The sequence below is a fragment of the Fringilla coelebs genome (assembly GCF_963513975.1).
Source record: "Fringilla coelebs genome assembly, chromosome: 6".
NCBI lineage: Eukaryota > Metazoa > Chordata > Aves > Passeriformes > Fringillidae > Fringilla > Fringilla coelebs.
Genome location: NC_140034.1, coordinates 29,493,942 through 29,511,517, shown reverse-complemented (window position 1 = coordinate 29,511,517; position 17,576 = coordinate 29,493,942). Strand labels below are relative to the sequence as shown.

General features: G+C 36.6%; 1 protein-coding gene across 1 annotated transcript in view; it reads left to right on the top strand.

The window, feature by feature from the left end:
• AQR (aquarius intron-binding spliceosomal factor) overlaps positions 1–16,707 on the top strand; it is a 44,798-nt gene extending 28,091 nt beyond the window's left edge. Inside the window, exons 25-35 of the mRNA XM_084207147.1 lie at positions 1,229–1,364; positions 3,038–3,247; positions 4,036–4,173; positions 5,043–5,114; positions 6,525–6,712; positions 7,290–7,461; positions 9,694–9,864; positions 10,577–10,662; positions 11,472–11,646; positions 12,984–13,097; positions 16,195–16,707. Of these exons, the coding sequence (XP_084063273.1) occupies positions 1,229–1,364; positions 3,038–3,247; positions 4,036–4,173; positions 5,043–5,114; positions 6,525–6,712; positions 7,290–7,461; positions 9,694–9,864; positions 10,577–10,662; positions 11,472–11,646; positions 12,984–13,097; positions 16,195–16,440 (1,708 nt within the window). The 3' untranslated portion in view covers positions 16,441–16,707. The remainder of the gene's footprint in view (positions 1–1,228; positions 1,365–3,037; positions 3,248–4,035; positions 4,174–5,042; positions 5,115–6,524; positions 6,713–7,289; positions 7,462–9,693; positions 9,865–10,576; positions 10,663–11,471; positions 11,647–12,983; positions 13,098–16,194) is intronic.
• Positions 16,708–17,576: the final 869 nt, after the last annotated feature.

Sequence of the window (17,576 nt, the reverse complement as noted above, 5' to 3'; positions counted from 1 at the left end):
CATGCGAAGGAGCCCTGGTGGACAAGTGGTGGTGGCCTTCTCATATTACTCAATCCCAGTAACACAGACTGCACTGTTTTTCAGTACTAGGTTTAGTAATTTTGGTTCTTATTCTGTAGAGGAGTTGTGCTCCCTTGAGCAGTCAGTTGCTTGTTCACAAAATCAACTGCTTGAATAATAGATAATTTGTTTTTTTGGACCCTTATACCTTTTGTACAATTAATCTCTGAGAGAATTTAGAATAATAAGGTGGATTCTTAGAGCTACAGTTTTTTTGTACAAATATGGTATCACTTCTACTGTCATGGGGATTTTTGCATTAATAAACATGAAATTAGACTTTCTGCTTTGAATTCTTCTTCAACTGCTCAACCTCAAAGTTGCTTATTTCATTGAGAACACATTTTGAAATATACATATGGAAGGAAAGCTGTCAACTCTGTGTCAGTACAATGACTTAAGAACCTGTTCTTCTAAATATTTGTATGTTTGTCATGCGTTAGTCCAATTGACGTCAGTAGGATTACACACATTCATGAATGTAAGCAGGGTATAATGGTCGTGCTCTGGAAATATCTGAACTGTCCAGTACTGGATTATCATAGCAATACTTTGACTTCAAAAGCTGTAGTAAAAATTATATATAGTCACTAGAAGCTACCCACATATACGTAGTTCAGTATTTAGCAAAATAAATGCATTGTGATTTTTTTCTTTTAAATGGAATGCTTTGATGTAGTCAAATTATTCCAGAAATTTGATAGCCAAAAACTTTCATAAATGATGCCATAGCAGATACTCATTTAGTACTATCCATAGTTTGGTATATTCCATAAACTGTAGGATTCATCATTAAAAGGAATTTTCTTTACGACACTATGTTGTCTGTTTTCACACTTTCTCAGGATAACTCCAGGCCACTGGGATATTTGTGCAAGGACTATGGGTTCTGGCAGTTCAAGAAGGAGGGGTAAAGGTTGAGGAATATATTTGAAGGTGGGCTGCCCTACTCTGAGAACGTTATTTCTCATTAGCTTGGCCTTGTGAATTGTTAGGGCTCAACTGATAAAAATAGTCAGCATGTTACAAATTTTTAGGTTTTGGGACAGGGCTGTAGTTGTGACGGTGTTTTGGCAGGGTGCTGGGGTTTTTTGTGATCTTTCATTGTGATACTTAGATACTATTTTGAGTTAAATAAAAATTATGTTATTTGTAATCTGTTTTGTAGGTATGGAAGAGTCAATTATGTGCTGGCTCGAAGACTTGAACTTCTGCGAGAAGTTGGGCGATTACAGGAGAGTCTTGGAGTCCCAGGAGATGTCTCTTACACTTGTGAAACAGCTGGCCACTTTTTCTTATACCAAGTAAGGACTGAAATACTTTTGCAGAGACTGTATGACCTAAATATGTTACGAAACACTTTGTAAAACTTGCAATGAATTTTTCAGAGTTGAAAGTAAAAGCAAAAAGCATTTTCTGTGGTGATTCACAATACAGTAACAGCTAAAGTTAAAATTGCAGCATGACTTGCTTGTGTTGCTATTGTTTTAAATCCTGCCTGCTGACTCACCAAGTCATTGCTGCCCTTCATGAATGCTGGCAAAGATTCTAACCTGAAGCTTCTCCTTCAGATAGGAAAATCTGTGGGCTGCTTTATATTTTGGACAGGCATTAGAGCAGCTACTTGATGGTCCTGATAGGAGGCTTTTATAGCATTAAATGCCAATGTGAAATCACATGTACGCTGTACAAAATGGTATGTTGCATGTCCCTCATTTCTCCTCCATGTATTTTTCAGTGATGTGGTCTATATTTGCAATTGGTGTTGCATAAGGAGGTTTACAGGGTGATATTTAGGACTGAATGCACTTACTCGTGTATGTTTTTACAGAAGTTACTCTGGGCTAGCTTTAGTGAGGACCGTAAACATTAAATGGACATTAGATGTTGAAAAGTGCAAGGGACATTGCTAGAGGTCATCTCCTGGTTCAGTTTCCTCCTAAATGAATCCCACTTGGGATTTGAATAAAAGTAGTGTAAGTGGAGATAATAAAGAAGTTTACTTCTGTATTGGGTTTATGTGGCAAGGTTTTGGTAGCAGGTGGCTCTAGGAATGACCTCTGAGTAGAGGCCAGGGGCTACCCTGTGCAGGACCCAGCCAGCTCAAGCAGAGCCACTGCTGACCAAAGCTGAATCCACAGTGAAACTGGTGGTGCCACTGTGAAAACCTCTTTGAGAAGAGGTCAAAGACCAGCAGCAGCTGAGGGCAGAGAGGGAGTGTGAGATACAGCTCCATACACCCTGGAGAGAAGAAAATGAGGGGGCAGGAGGTGCTCCAGGCATCAGAGCATAGGTTCCTCATAGCTTGTAGAGACGGCTATGATAAAACAGTTTTCCACCTGCAGCCAGTGGAGAGGTTGTGGCAGAGCAGATACTGACACTGCAGCACTGACATGCTGAGCAGGTGGATATCTCCTCAAGGAAGAGGCAGCCTGTTGAAATCCCATGCTGGAGCAGGGAAGAAGTGTGAGTAGGAAGGGGTGGCAGAGATGTGGTGTCATGAACTTGAAATGACAGCACCATTATTTCTGTACTACTCAGGGTAGGGAGGAGGTAAAAAAATTGACAATGAAATTAAGCCTGGGAGCAAAGAGGGAGTGGAGAAGAAAGATGGTTTTGGATTTTTGTTGCTCACCATCTTAATCTGTTTTTAATTTGCAATAAATGAAATTACTTTTTCCTGTTTTGTCTGTGATGCTACTTGCTAAGCAATCTCCCTGTCTTTATCTCAACCCATAAGCTTTTCTATCTTAATTCCTCCCACTGCCCTGTTTAAGAGGGGGAGTGAGAGAAACTGGGTGGGAGTCTGGCCGCCAGCCAAGCTCTACCCACCACAACTTCAAAAATGTCATTCTGACACAAGGTCAAATACTACCTAAGACACACCTTACTTCTGTGATAATTTTTTTAATGCTATGCTGCAAGCCTGTATATTGCCAAAAACCTTGTGATACAAACCCACCTTGCTTTGTCTTAGGTAATGTCTCGTTGGGAGGAGTATATCAGTAAAGTGAAAGTCAAAGGTGGAAAATCGCCAGATGTTGCAGATGTCTCCAGTTTCTTTCCTTTTCACCAGTATTTTGCAAATGCTCCTCAACCAGTTTTCAAAGGCAAATCATACGAAGAAGATATGGAAATTGCTGAAGGGTGTTTCAGACATATTAAAAAAATATTCACTCAGCTTGAGGTAAGACATGTAACTATTAAAGGCAAGTGAATCTGGCTAATTCTGTAGAAAAACTACACGATTCCAAAATTCTCATTTTCCCTACACCCTAGAAGAAATATACATGTCTAGGCAGCTTCATTACCTTCAAGGTAAGAATTTCCACCTTTGAGTAATATTGGGGCAAGGGCCTGGTCTCTTTTAGTTGGGTCATGGGAAGCAGCCATTCTGCATCTGTTTTCACTGGTGAGGTTATAAGGATTGGTACACCTGTCACTGCTCCTCTGATCCTCACAGGGTCTTTGTATTTGCAGTGAGTTGCCTTTAATCAGATAACCTAAAGTAACAGATTGTCTTCTGTTTTTGCCAGAATTGCTTAAGAGGCTATTAAAAGTTAGGGTAAAGGTGATTTGTATATCATTTGATTATATTAACTGTAATGGTCTTTCTACAGCTGAATTTGATGTCATGTTACAATGCAGTAAAGTAGGAAACAAGAATATATAGTGCAAGAAAATTTTGGGGGATTCTGAGAGGATTCCTCAGAATTATTGGAATATTTGTCTGTAAATTTATATGTACAGGTTGGAAGAATTCTTTCATAGGTTTTTACAAGATTATTTTTCAAAATACATTACACCTGGAAACCACAGTAAATTATCCAGATGGGATTGTTAACAGTACATTCCCTGAGAATGTTCTTGTTTAATTATATAAAGAAGGTGGCCGCAGAGTTTGAGTGGATTCATTTTTTAAGTGATTTTTTTTTCATTTTCTGATGTTCAAGACTTCTCTTTTGTCCTCCATAGGAATTCAGAGCATTTGAGCTTCTCCGCAGTGGCCTGGATAGATCCAAATACCTGTTGGTGAAAGAAGCAAAAATCATTGCCATGACTTGTACTCATGCTGCTCTGAAACGACGTGACCTGGTTGAATTAGGTTTCAAAGTAATGACTATACTAATGTTACTGTACTACTTGATTTTGGTGTTGGTTCTCCCCTATTCCCCACTCCATATGTATCTTTTTATCTGCCCCAAATCTAGGCAGTTAGATTATTTAGAGTGGCTTTTTTTTTTTACCTGTATGTCTCATTTTTTTAGTTTTACTAAAGAAAAATATAACTTCTGTAAGTAAAAGATTAAATCACTTCTAAGTTACTGCATATACAAAAAGCAGTAAATAGTGTTTTTTTAAAAAAGTCAGTTTTGCCATATTACATGATAAACAGCAGTGATAGGATTCATGAAATAGAGGCAGAACTGGGTAGAAAAACATGGCTGTTACAGGCTTGTTTGCCTAAAAAATTAACAATTTGAGGAAAAAGAGCTATGATGTAATGCTGTTTCACTCTGCAGTGGTAACTATAACTATTAACTTAGTGCAGTCTTTTTTTCTGACCAAAGCCAGCCACCAGTAGTTCTTTCAGTATTGTTTTTCACTGAACATGTACTGTATTGGATCACAAAATGGCTCCTCTTCAGCTTCAGTGCAGAGATACCAAATTGGTTTGCCCCACTGCAGAAAACTTTTCTCTTGTGATTATGACATATAGGAAGCATGTAATGTAATTCAGTCATGGATTCCTTCTAGGTATAAGCCCTGACTGGTACAGGGAGATCTGCCATTGGTGTAGTGGGACTTCACCTATTTGGTAATACTGATATTTTGCCTATAAGGTGAAATCTTGCTGTAACTGTCCCACCTGGCAAAATCTGAAAGAGTAATAGATGCTTTCTCTTGGTAGGCTGAATAAATACATTTATTTGTGTTACTGTGTTTATGGACATCTCTTTACTTTTTTTTTTTTTTCACAGTATGACAACATCTTAATGGAAGAGTCTGCTCAGATTCTGGAGATAGAAACCTTTATACCTCTCCTGTTGCAGGTTAGACTTGAAACATAAAAGATCTTAAAAAGATAAATAAGACTGTGCTGTTGAACACTACTGAATATTAAAAAGAAAAGTATCATGTGCAGAAAAACCCAGAACTGATATTTGCTAGTAAGACCTTTCACATTGATTTGACTGATTTGATTTTTAATTTTGAAATTATTTTATGCAATGGAGTAAGCATCCTACAATTTTTTCTAATATTTAAATGAGCATTGAATAACCAGCTGCATCTGGCAGGTGAGGGAAAATGTGAAAAATGCAGAAACTGAAGAGTTTGTGTAATTAGAATCAACCATTTCACCATAGAAGCATATTCTGGGGGATACTCCATGAGCTTATTTATGTGAGGCATCCATATAGTCCTTGAAAATTGAGTGGTTTGAATTTTAACAAAACCTAAGGATCTATCCTTCCAGAGTAGCAGTACTCGATTTCTTTACTTGAAATTCAGTGAGGAATTTTTAAAAACAGAATTCTGGGGGGCCTCTTTATCCAAGATAAAAATGGCTGATACCTACAGAACAACTACATAGAATGCTTTGTCATCTCCAAAGCAGAAACTTCCAGGAGTGGTTAAAAAAAAGAGATAGTAAGTTTTGTGGTTTTGGTTCTTTTTTTTATTCTTGCAAATAAAAATTATTTCCATCCTCTTACTTTCTTTCTAAGGCATTTTGAAGAATTTGACAGTCCAGAGTTCAGTTTTCTTTCTTTGCTGTCTGATCAGAAACAGCTTCAGAGCTCTTCCACTTCAAGTGGCAGGAAAAGGAACTTTATGTTCTGTCTCAAATAGTGTTCCCATGGGGAAAGGGAATTATCACAGAAGTGTGTAATGAGGATCTGACAGCTGGAAGTCTCCAGGATGCTAATTGTGAAGAGCATTCAGTCCAAGAGCCAAGAAGGGAATTAGTTTGGGGCACATCCTGGTCGTGGAAGAGGCTATTTGAGAATGACAGAAGTAAACATGAACTACAGAGACACTTGAAAGGCAGGTTCAGTGTTGCCTCAGACATCTGAACACTAAAAACTCTTTCAGATGCTTCATATTCACTACCTCAGAATCCAAAAATAAAGTTCAGAGGACAGTTCTGGGTTAACTGCTATTACTGTGTAGTAATCAGGGGTTTTGGCCTTTAAAACAATATTATATGATCTTTATCCTGATACTTCTCTACTAATTTTAGTAGATAAAGGTACTTGTTTATAAGAAAAGAGACTTCATTTACAATTCTACTCTCTGATTGGATGGAAGCTCGTAGTCTTTAAAAAGACTGAACTTCAGTGTAGCTTAAAAACAAATGTTGAAGGGCTTAGACAAAGGCAGACGATGTGAATCATTTTAATGTGTTTTGAGTGCCTTGATTATATTGCAATAGTTGCAATAGAGTAACTGTTCAATTCTAGAACCCCCAGGATGGATTCAGTCGTTTGAAGCGGTGGATTATGATTGGTGACCACCATCAGTTGCCACCAGTCATTAAGAACATGGCTTTTCAAAAGTACTCCAACATGGAGCAGTCTCTTTTTACACGGTTTGTTCGTGTTGGAGTGCCAACTGTTGACTTGGATGCACAAGGAAGAGCTAGAGCAAGGTAAGACAGGAAATCCTTTGTCTAGCTTGTAAGACAGTAACAAGGTAAAAATGAGAAGAGCACACACAGCTACGGAAACTGGTTTTTATTGTTAGGACAGTAGTTTGCAAAACTGGAATTTAGTTCCATTAATTTCAGCTTAGACTAGGAAGGCAGATTTTACTTCTCTGAAATGCAATCAGATTAATTTCTTCGTTGTTATTTTTATATAGTAGTACTTTACTGTTACATGAATACTTTAATGAAATTTATATTTAAAGGTACTTAATCATCTTAAGTGTTCAGGGTTTTTTACAAATGAAGCTTGATCAAGAGGAACAAACTTAAACCCGAGTGTGCCACACTGACATGGCATCTGAAGTTTTTGGTGAGAGAGGACAAAACAGAATCACGACCTAAAAATAAAATTGCTGGGTAGATCAAGTGTGTTCATTTATATATGAATACAAGCTGCTTAGCAAAGTTATTCTTTTCACTGAAAACCTACTGATCTCGTGTGCATGTGAACTCTCTTGATGAGTTAAAGAGCCTGCTGTAGCTCACTGTGTGTGCTTTGTGTCTGTGTGCTTTTGAACAGTTTGTGTAACCTCTACAACTGGCGCTACAAGAACCTGGGTAACCTGCCCCACGTGCAGCTAATGCCGGAGTTCAGAACAGCCAATGCTGGCTTTTTGTATGACTTCCAGCTCATAAATGTAGAGGACTTCAACGGTGTAGGAGAGTCTGAACCCAATCCTTATTTCTATCAGGTAAGGGAAGTACTACATGTGTTATTTGTTAACCTCAATAGGGCTTGTTAGATCTGCAATGAAGACAGACTATCAAAAACAGTAAACTGACATTCAGTTCGTGTTCTCAGATAATTGAGTCATGGGTATGATTTTTTCCTCCTTTTAATGAGTTTTGAATGTTGAAAATGAAAACATTGTGTTGGGGCTTTTGCTCAGTGAATTACTTGGTTTTCTCATTGTTATGGGAGGGATGAGACTTCGTGTAATTCATTACAAAATGTAATTTTGACCTAAGGCAAATTAAAGTTCATTGTAATTCACCTGTACCATGATAGTGGAAAAACAGTACTCCTCTGAACACAAAGAATTGAACTTTGCTTGGTTGCTCGTACCTGAGTTTGACAAGTCACACTGTGTTATTTGTTCTATAGGTAAGAATGCTAAAATGCCCATTCATTAAAGAATAAAACAGTATTGCTAGTAATATACATAAGAGGCATAGAGACATTGAGGTTGAAGTAAATTGCCAAAAACCTTAATCTTGGAATTTCTCAACTAAGTTTTCAAACTCTCAACTAAATTTTGAAATTAAGCCATCATCAGCAATCTCTAGGAAAACATTTTACACTTGTAGTGAGATGCTTATATTTTCAGTCCTTTTATTTTTCTTGTTTTAAAAACTGGTAAAACAAACTATGGTGCCTAAAATAGCAAACTTGGGCTTTGGAAAAATCAGAGCTGGAGCGATATGCAAGTTAAGGAGTTTATTTCAAACATGGAGTTAACACCTCATATTTTGCTTAATGTTTTGGAAAGCAAACCATATACTTTATGATTATAATATTCCTGTTCATTTTTCCCTCTGAAGATTGCTGAGACTTACATGAATCTCTGTTTTTAAAAAGGTATGAAATATATTTTTAGGTTTGCTTGGGTTCTTCTCAATACTTTTTCACTACAAAATAGTGTGCTGCTAGAGAAGAAAGCAGTGGTTAATCATAATTCACTTTATCCCATTGCTAGATTGAGGACAGAATTGTTTGGAGAGAACATTTTGATTTTGTTTTTGAAAGTAGTAAAAAGTTGTCCAGTGGAACGCAAACAGCTGAAAGGAGTGCCTCATAATTGAGACTGCAAGCCCTGCTTTAGACCACTCTTTGGCTAAAGAAGATTAAGAACACTGACATGAGGACACAGAACACACTTCTCATTATATCAGCACTCTCATGTGCACACTCTTCTAATACTCCTACCATTACTTTTTTCTTTTTTTTATGATCCTGATAATTGAATGATATTTAGCAGAGTATGTTGTGGCATTCAAGGTTTTTCATGAGATAACAAATTGTTGTCATATATAATTGTCTTTCTGAATTTGGGCTTTTCTTTCCAGAGTTAAAGGGGATTAAAATTTGTAGAATAGCTTTACACCCACAGGTGTTTGATATGCCTGGCAACTGCGTTTTCCAAGTAATGCAGAGCCCACTTAGTAAGAAAAAATAAATAAGGCTGGTATGTCCAGCCTATTCAAACATACGCCAAGTGGGGATAAAATTCCTTATATAAATAGAGCAGGAGTAAATGTCAGCATTTGAGAACAACTTTTTAACCTGAAAGATAATTTTTGTTGACAGAAAATGGATTTAAATAGGCTATGAATAACTTCAGTCTGGAAATAGAACAAAGCTTCCCATAGCCACAAGAGTGGTACTTTGGGACAGACTCATAAAGTAATGACAGACAGAGAAAGTTAGAATATACAAAATAACAGCTGGTAATTTGTAATTGAGTAGCACGGCCTGCAGTGGAAATAACTGGATTTGTCAATCCAGATGTCTGTCTCCTAATTAATACTTGAAGGGACTGTATTTATACTAGTACCACTAGTTCTTACCTTCAGTTTACTGGGGAGTGAGTCATTGCAGATTTTTTGGCAGACTGAAACATTTGAGTAAATATTGTAAAGTTTCAATCAGTGCCTAACAATAATATTGATGTAGATATTTTTAACAGTTGTCTGAAAAGGAATGAGAATGAAGATTTTAAACCTACTTGTGGTTCTTTCATTCTTTCAAAGTGGCTTGTGTGAAGTGAGCAAAGAATCATCAGATGTAGGGACATTTCTCTCAGCACTAAAATATGTCAAAATACATGACAATGTCACAGGTGTTATTCTTTGTAACCTTACAAGATGAGTAACCCTTTTTTTTGTCTTTTTCTTCATTTTTTTCCTCTTATTTTAATCTTTAGAATCTTGGTGAGGCAGAGTATGTTGTGGCAGTTTTCATGTATATGTGCCTGCTTGGTTATCCTGCAGACAGGATAAGTATCCTGACAACATATAATGGACAGAAACACCTGATCCGTGATGTCATCAATCAGCGGTGTGGAAACAATCCTCTGATTGGGAGGCCAAACAAGGTGACTTTGAAAGTGTATCAGTCCTTGCAGTAGTTCTGGTTTCTATGTTTTTAAATTGTCATATTGCAAATAAGAAAAATTTAAGCTATACTTACACGGGTATCTGTGGAAATATTTCCTGTTTAACCGCATATTTATGAACCTGCATTCTATGGAATTTCATAGATTAGTGCCCTTGTTTTTGCCTGTTGATAATTTGACAGAGTGAAATCAGTGAAGGTGAAAAGACTACAGGCTATGTGGGACACTCTTTCTTTATCATTTGTTTATCCTCAATAATAACATCATTTCCGAAAATCACATCATTAGAAAGATCCACCCAGAGTGGAAATTATTTGATAGAATGTATGATCACAAAAATGAAAAAACAAATAAAGAATATAGTTATAAATGTCTGGTGCTAATTCTGCAGGTTAAAACTGTATTACAAAGCTAATGGCTTTCCATAATCTTCTGGTATTAGCACCTTGCTTCTCTGTCCTAATTTAAACAAAAAGAAGTAAAAGAAACAGTATACAGTCAGACAAAAGCTCCTCTCAACATATTCCAGGAAAAAAACAGGCTTTTTGTTAGAGGCCAACTAAATAATTTAAAGAATTTTTTCTTCTTGTTTACTGCAGTCTCAGCCGATGTTAAAATTTTGGTGTCATGTTTTAATTGAAATGGCAAAAGTTAACCTATAGAGGTTTTTTCTTATTTTTTAATTGTCTAGGTAACAACTGTGGACAGGTTTCAAGGCCAACAGAACGATTATATTCTGCTTTCCCTAGTGCGTACCAAAGCTGTAGGCCACCTTAGGTATGTAAGAACATCTTCTTGTAGTGCCATAGCAGTACCTGTACTCTGTATCAGATACAGAAATGTTTGTAGTACATTATGCAAAAAATTCTACTGTATGAGTATGTAGTAGAAATGAAGTTCAGTGCTGTGTATATAATGAAATTCAGACAGACTTCTTTTATAACTGTTTGGTACCCTCTTCTCGAGCACTTTATCCTTTGGTAATGGCTCTTACCCTAGAATTAGTTTATGTTGCTGCAGATAGGCTGATCTTGGTTACACCCTAGTAGAATGATAGGACTGCAGTACTGTTGAGCAAATGCAGGCTTAAATTTTCTCATAGATCCTTTCCTGTAATTAAGATTTTTTTTTTATTTTGCATCAGAAGTGTTTGATCATTACGTAAGTTGCATTATTGTTTGTAGTTTTAAATGTTTGCACTTTTGGTTTGGGATGTGATGGAGGAAGACTTATCTAATCTAAGGCGAGCTATCAAATTCATCTTTACTCATTCAGGTACAGAAATGCTACTTGGGACTTTTTTTCAATGTTTACTCTCAATTTTACTTCTGAGGTGTAGGTAAATAGTAGAGGGTGGTTTTTCATAGTGGTATTGGTACAGTGAACCAATCTATTTATGTTTCTTTATAATGGTACCAGGATTTCCTAGTTATTAAAACAAAGTGTAGGGAAAAAAACTAAAGACAAGATAGTATTTGGGCAGGTGATTTTATATTTCTTTTAATGAAGACTCCTGTGTATGTCTAGTTATTTTTATTGCAAGTGTGTCATCACTGAAAAATAACGTTTGATTTTATTTTCTGAAGGGATGTCCGACGTTTAGTCGTTGCCATGTCAAGAGCCAGACTTGGACTTTATATCTTTGCAAGGGTATCACTGTTTCAGAACTGTTTTGAGCTAACTCCAGCTTTCAGCCAACTCACAGCTCGACCACTTCACCTCCATATTGTTCCCACAGAATGTTTTCCAACAGCAAGACAGGTAGGGACAGCTGCCCTGGATTTTGGTATCTGTAATGGGTGTCCTTGTTTGGTCACTTTTTTTGAGTGGGCTGTAAGAGGTGAAACTGTTTCCTCTGCTAGACTGGTGCATCTGTTTCTTGGCTTTGGACCAAGCTGCCCAGGGAAATGATGGAATTACCATCCCTGGAAGTATTTTAAAAAAGGTGTGGATGTGGCACTTGAAGGTATGGTTTAGTGGTGAACTCAACAGTGCCACTTGGTGATTGGATTTTGTTGGTATTAGAGGTCTTTTCCAACCTTAATGATTCTATGTTTCTATGAATAACTCCTTGGAGTTATCTTTGTCATGATACACACCAGTTGGTTTTAATTGATGTTTCCACAAAAGTTAATTATCAGTATAATTAAATATCTGTAGCTGTTGTGCCTGTTTTTTCCTGAGTTCTGCCTGTGTAAATGATTCAGTATTTTTCTTTTTGTGGTCAAAACAGTTTTTTGGTTCTTACATGTTTTTGGTTTTGTTATGAAACAAAATAATGTTATTTCTCAAAATGTAACAAAGATACATAAAGCTACTCATTTCTCATTTAAAGAGGTAAAATTACATGTAATCGAGTAATTCAGGATTACAAGTTAATTTTTTTTTTCCTCTTAAAATTGGTTTCAATATAATGAGAGTTTTGCTGCTGAGCTAGGTTCATAAGTACAAAAACCTAATTTGTAATACTGCACTAGATCTTTAGGGAAAGGTTTATGTTGAGTTTTTAAGCACAGGGCACACAGCAGGATGCTAAATGAGGAAACAAAGGAGCATACCTGCTCTGTTTTCTGAAGGTTTGAGAAGGGATGCCTGCATGCCCCCAAAACTCAGTTACAGCTCTTTCCCTGGTTTAAAATGCTGGTGACAAGTTTGGGAGGGAGCCCTTTCAGTTGAAACTTTCAGGTCAGCTGTGCAGCAAGAATGCAAGGAGCATGGTCAGTGAGTGTGAGCAGGGAACTGGGCTGTGACAGGCAAGAGGCTAAATCCTAGTCTGATCATAAACAATTTGTGCCTTTAATATGTTAAATTACTCAAGTCCAAAATGTACTTCATGGAGTAAGAATCAGAACCCAGCCTCTCCTTTTGAAATTTCTTCTTCAGGTTGCAGTATCATGATTGATCCAGTTCCCCAAAATGTAAAATCTATGCTTCCTAACTTTCCAAAGAATTCAGCAGGTTTTTTTTGGTTTTTTTTTTTTTTGGAAAAGCATTATTTAATTTCTCAGGGCTTTTGACTTTTAATATAGTTAAATAACCTTTGAATGGTGGTTGCTTTGCTTTGTTTGCTGAATGTCAACTTTTTTCCCCTTCCTTAGAATGGAGAAAGACCAGCTCACCAAATACATATTATTAAGAACATGCCTCAAATGGCTAACTTTGTGTACAATATGTATATGCACATGATACAGAGTACACGCCACCATCAACAGGTAAGGAACTTCTAAGTTTTGGAATGCTTTTAAAATAAAATAATTTTTTTTGTAAATGGCCTGAGAAGCTGTTGAGATTTGAGTCTGTTCCTGTTATATTTAAAATTCAACAAGTGTTTGTGACTGGAAGTGAGAGTATTGAGGTCTTGTAAAATGTTGTGGTAGCAAAAGCTGTATCTTCTAGTGGTTTAAGCCCCAGTTTAAGGCCCCAAACCTATCGGTAATTGATGACAAGTGCATTGATGGCTCTGTCTGAGCCAAAAATACTATTCCTTAATACTAAAGAACTAGCTTGTCCAGTACTAATGTGAAGGAAACTTGTGTGTTACGTTTCAGGTAAGTGTGGGATTTCACCTAGTTGGATTATAACACCACTGCATGATGTAATAATGTTTTCTAAGGGAAAGACCAGATCATGTCTTGAAACCATTTTGACCCTGTTGAATGTCCCTATTATCCAGGTTGGTTTGCAGCTGTTGTGTTTTTTGTTTTGGAGCAATTTCTTTCAGCCCTACTTCAGCATCAAGGAGAATTGCATGGGGCTGGAAGCAGTTGAAGACACTTCTGTACCTAGTATTATCACTGTTTATCCCTCAAGCAGAATGCAGAACCCATCAGAAAGTCTTTGTACTCTGATGTAAATGAGTGGAGCACTGAGGTAGCTTAGATAGTGTGCTGAGCAGAAAGCTGCCTTTGCTCATCATACTTGGAGCTGTAAAGCCTAGAGGTAGTTAAACCAAAAGGGAATGGTCTTAAATGCTACCCCTTAACTGCATCAGCTTTCACACAGTGCCCAGGGTCTGTCATCTTTATATTACCTATATATTATTCTTCATATATTATATATTGTGTTATCTATAATTTATTCTTTCATGGTACTCTGAAGTTCCCTTATTGGTTTTTGCTCTCCTGAAGGATTTTCAAAAGTGGACAAAAGTGATTTAAAAGGACATTGCTTACACTGTATTAGCTGACTGTGGGAAGAGAATGTGAACATGACTGTCCTTGAACAGATAGTCCAAGAGATCTAGGTCCTGTTCTTTAACGCAGGGATGTCTCTGTCACATCCTCTTCCTTTTTTTCTTTCACTTCCATGTTTCATCTAATGTGGAACAGTGTAATCAGTAGAGATCAGAACCCAAAACTTTAACTGAATGTCAGACTTTCTGAAAATTTTCTTTTTCTGCAGTTCTTACCCAGTGACTTCTGGATTTTATTTTTATTTCTGAGAGAAAGCTTCAGCCAAATTTGAAGTGTTTTGCTACCCAGAAAAATCCTTTTCCAGGCTGTCTGAACAGACAGGGTACTTCTTGCTATTTTGAAGAAATGCTGTAATTACCTGTGTGCTATAAAAAAAGGGATATACAAAGAGGACACATACAAAGAGGACACTACTAGAATTTCTTCTTACTGTAATATTTTAGTAGTAGTAGTGAAGTAAGCTCACACTGGTTTTTTTAGAAACCCAGTCCTATAAGCACCTGACAGGACTTGCTTTGAAGCCAGTTTGTCTAATATAGTTGGTGATCTTTCAACCATGCAAAATGTTATGTGATGAAGACTTACTAAATTGTGCAGTAGATTGGCCACATTTAGGTGTAAATGAATAGCCCTGTCAAAACAGGGAAGTGTATACATGTCCTGAAAAGCAGATGCCAGCACCTAAATTTTACCAAGAAGCATTTGCTTGACACCTTCATCAAACATGGACATAGTTCTCCTGTGTAACAGTAATACCTGTTACTCTTTTTGGCATCCTAATCTTATCCATTGCTAGCTAAAATTACTTACAAAGCTGCTGTTTTCCTACTGTGACAATGAATCACATTCTCCTTGCAGGAGAAGCTGAGAGGTGAACTACTGAAAAAAGCAAAGCTGGCAGTAAATTTCTTTTATTCTATTCAGTACAACATTATTATTTTCCTTTTCTTTTGCACTAGTCCTTACAGTAGTCATCACAAAGCACAATGTGCATCTAACTAAGTCACAGAAGTCTGAGTTTGTCTCATACATCAGTAATATATTTTTGTAAGACCTTTGGTTTGGAACCACACTTTCCTGTGCACACATGGATACAGAGACCAGTCTGATAACTTCAAGGTCTATAGAAAATGGTTTTTATATCTCTGCTGGTAATCATAATTGATTTGTAGATTTGTAGATTTGTAGATTTGCCTATGCAAATTCGTAATATTAGTGGCATCTAATTGAAGGTAAAACTTCACTGTAATTAAGCGCTTCATTTGTCATGTGATACAAAGTTGCCTTTTGAGCAAAACAAATGGTCAACTTTTTCAAGATTGTATTTCATTAAAATGTTCCAAAGTATTCTAAAGATATATCCATCATATCATGGAGTAATGTCAGGCTGCAAGGAGTATGAGTGCTTCTGTTTCAGCCTCCAGTTGTATAGCATCCATCCATACTCATCAGCTCAATGTATTCCTGGTATTTTTTGTCCAGTTGTGTAACTTGGCTACCATTCCAGCCTATAATGTTTTACAAACTATTTCTTTGGTAAGCAGAACACTTTGAATACATGAAATCACTTTTTCAAAGTATTGTGTGAAAATATTTAAGCATTGTTTAACTGTTAGTGAAACTTGAATTGTGTAAGTACAGATGACATTCACATAGTATTTTATAAGATGCTGCAAGGAGAAATTATGGGTATGAGTTGTTAAAGACTGGCCTGTTGAAGGCACCAAAAACCAAGTTAAACATATCTTGGACTTTGAAATAGTAACAGATGAGATTTGGGTAGAAATATACATATTGTTCCAAGTAGGGATTTACCATAACCCTATTACTTGTCTGAGTGTTTGAAATAATGAAATGTGTTTTCTGTCCTTAAATAGGAAGTCCTGAGAGTTTTAGCACCCTCTTTTCCTGAAAAAAATGTATCTAAGATGACTATATTGTGACCATTATTCTATTTTTTTTAATATATAGACATGAAGTGCTTACAAATCATTACGGCTTCTAAATTTTAAGTGTTTGTTGTTAACTTGTTATCTAATGCAAAATTCTAAATATAAAATGAACAGTTCAAGCTAAAGTGTAAAAACTTAAAATCCTTCCTTTCTCAATCTTCCAGCATTTACTGCCCCCACCTGCCATGATTGAAGAACCAGAACCGACACCAACTGGAGAGACTGAAGTAGAAGGTGAAGTTCAGGGCATGCAGGAAGATGCAGCAGAAGAAAGTGAAGTGGTGGAGGAAATGATGAAGGAAGGAGAATTGAATGTGGATGAAATGGATGAACATCGAAAAATGCCAGAACACCCTGGAAGAGACAGTGATAGTGGAGACAGTGAACCTGAGAATGAGACTGAAAAGTGATTGATGGAATCCTTGTCCTTAATACATTTTGGGAAATTGGCAGGGAAAAGAGCAGTTGGAAAGATAATTGCTATTTTTATATTGACTTTCATTAAATGGTTGCCTCTGTAATACCTGGTTGGTATATTTTTCACTGAATACTTTGTGGACAAGCAAGATATTTGGCAAACATTCTACTGAGTTCTTGTCACTATTGGTAATGTAATTTGTTTAATGGCCTCAAATTACATGCATTTTCCTTTTTATAAGTTGTTCAGTAAAGATGCTTTTTATACCAGTTTTGAATATTTGACTCTTAATTCAGTCACCCAGTAAACCTCACTAAGTATATTCAGTATTGGTCAGACATGCTTTATGGTTTCCTTAGCATTTTTCCACTGATAATTCCTTATGCAGAGCTGTGCTTTTATACACTGAGATGGTGTTTTAGGCATAGGCTCAAATTCATTAAGATATCTGATTGTATGTCTGAGAAATGGGAATTTTCATGGGACTTGAAAGTGATCAAAAAAGCTTTATTGAATTTGACCTTATTGGATTCTCAGGATCCACGTACATGTAGCAATTTCTTATCATTCTTACCATTCTTCTGATGTTGGAAGGCTGCAGATTTTCAACAGCACTGGGTTCTAAATTAGTGTTTTGAAATAATTTTCCCTTGCTTGAAGAAGACACAGTAATTGCCAAGGCTAAAACCACACGAAGAAGAAAAGAGAAAGTAATTCCCTGGATGTAGGATATATAAAACATAAAATATCTATATTAATGACATAATGGTTGAGTGGGGTTTTTTAGGGTTACTTCTGAGTGTGCACATTTCATAAAGTGATCGGAGAAATGATTTGTGATGATTCATTACAAATACTTGCCATCATGTCAAATTAGTCAGTGATTTAATGAGACTTAGGAATTTCCAAGTAGGTTTTCAAACACAGCAATAGCCATAAGAGCACCTTTTGCTGGCAAAGGGAAAACTCTTGGATTTCAAGTGTTGCAGTTGTGAAGCTGCCAGATGGACTTGCTAGAATGATTAGAAAATAATTATCTTCCAAGCTTTTTAACCAGCATTGAAGTTGTTGGGTTTTTTTCCCTCTTAATATTTTTAAAGTACAGTACAGGAAAAAACAGTGTCAAGT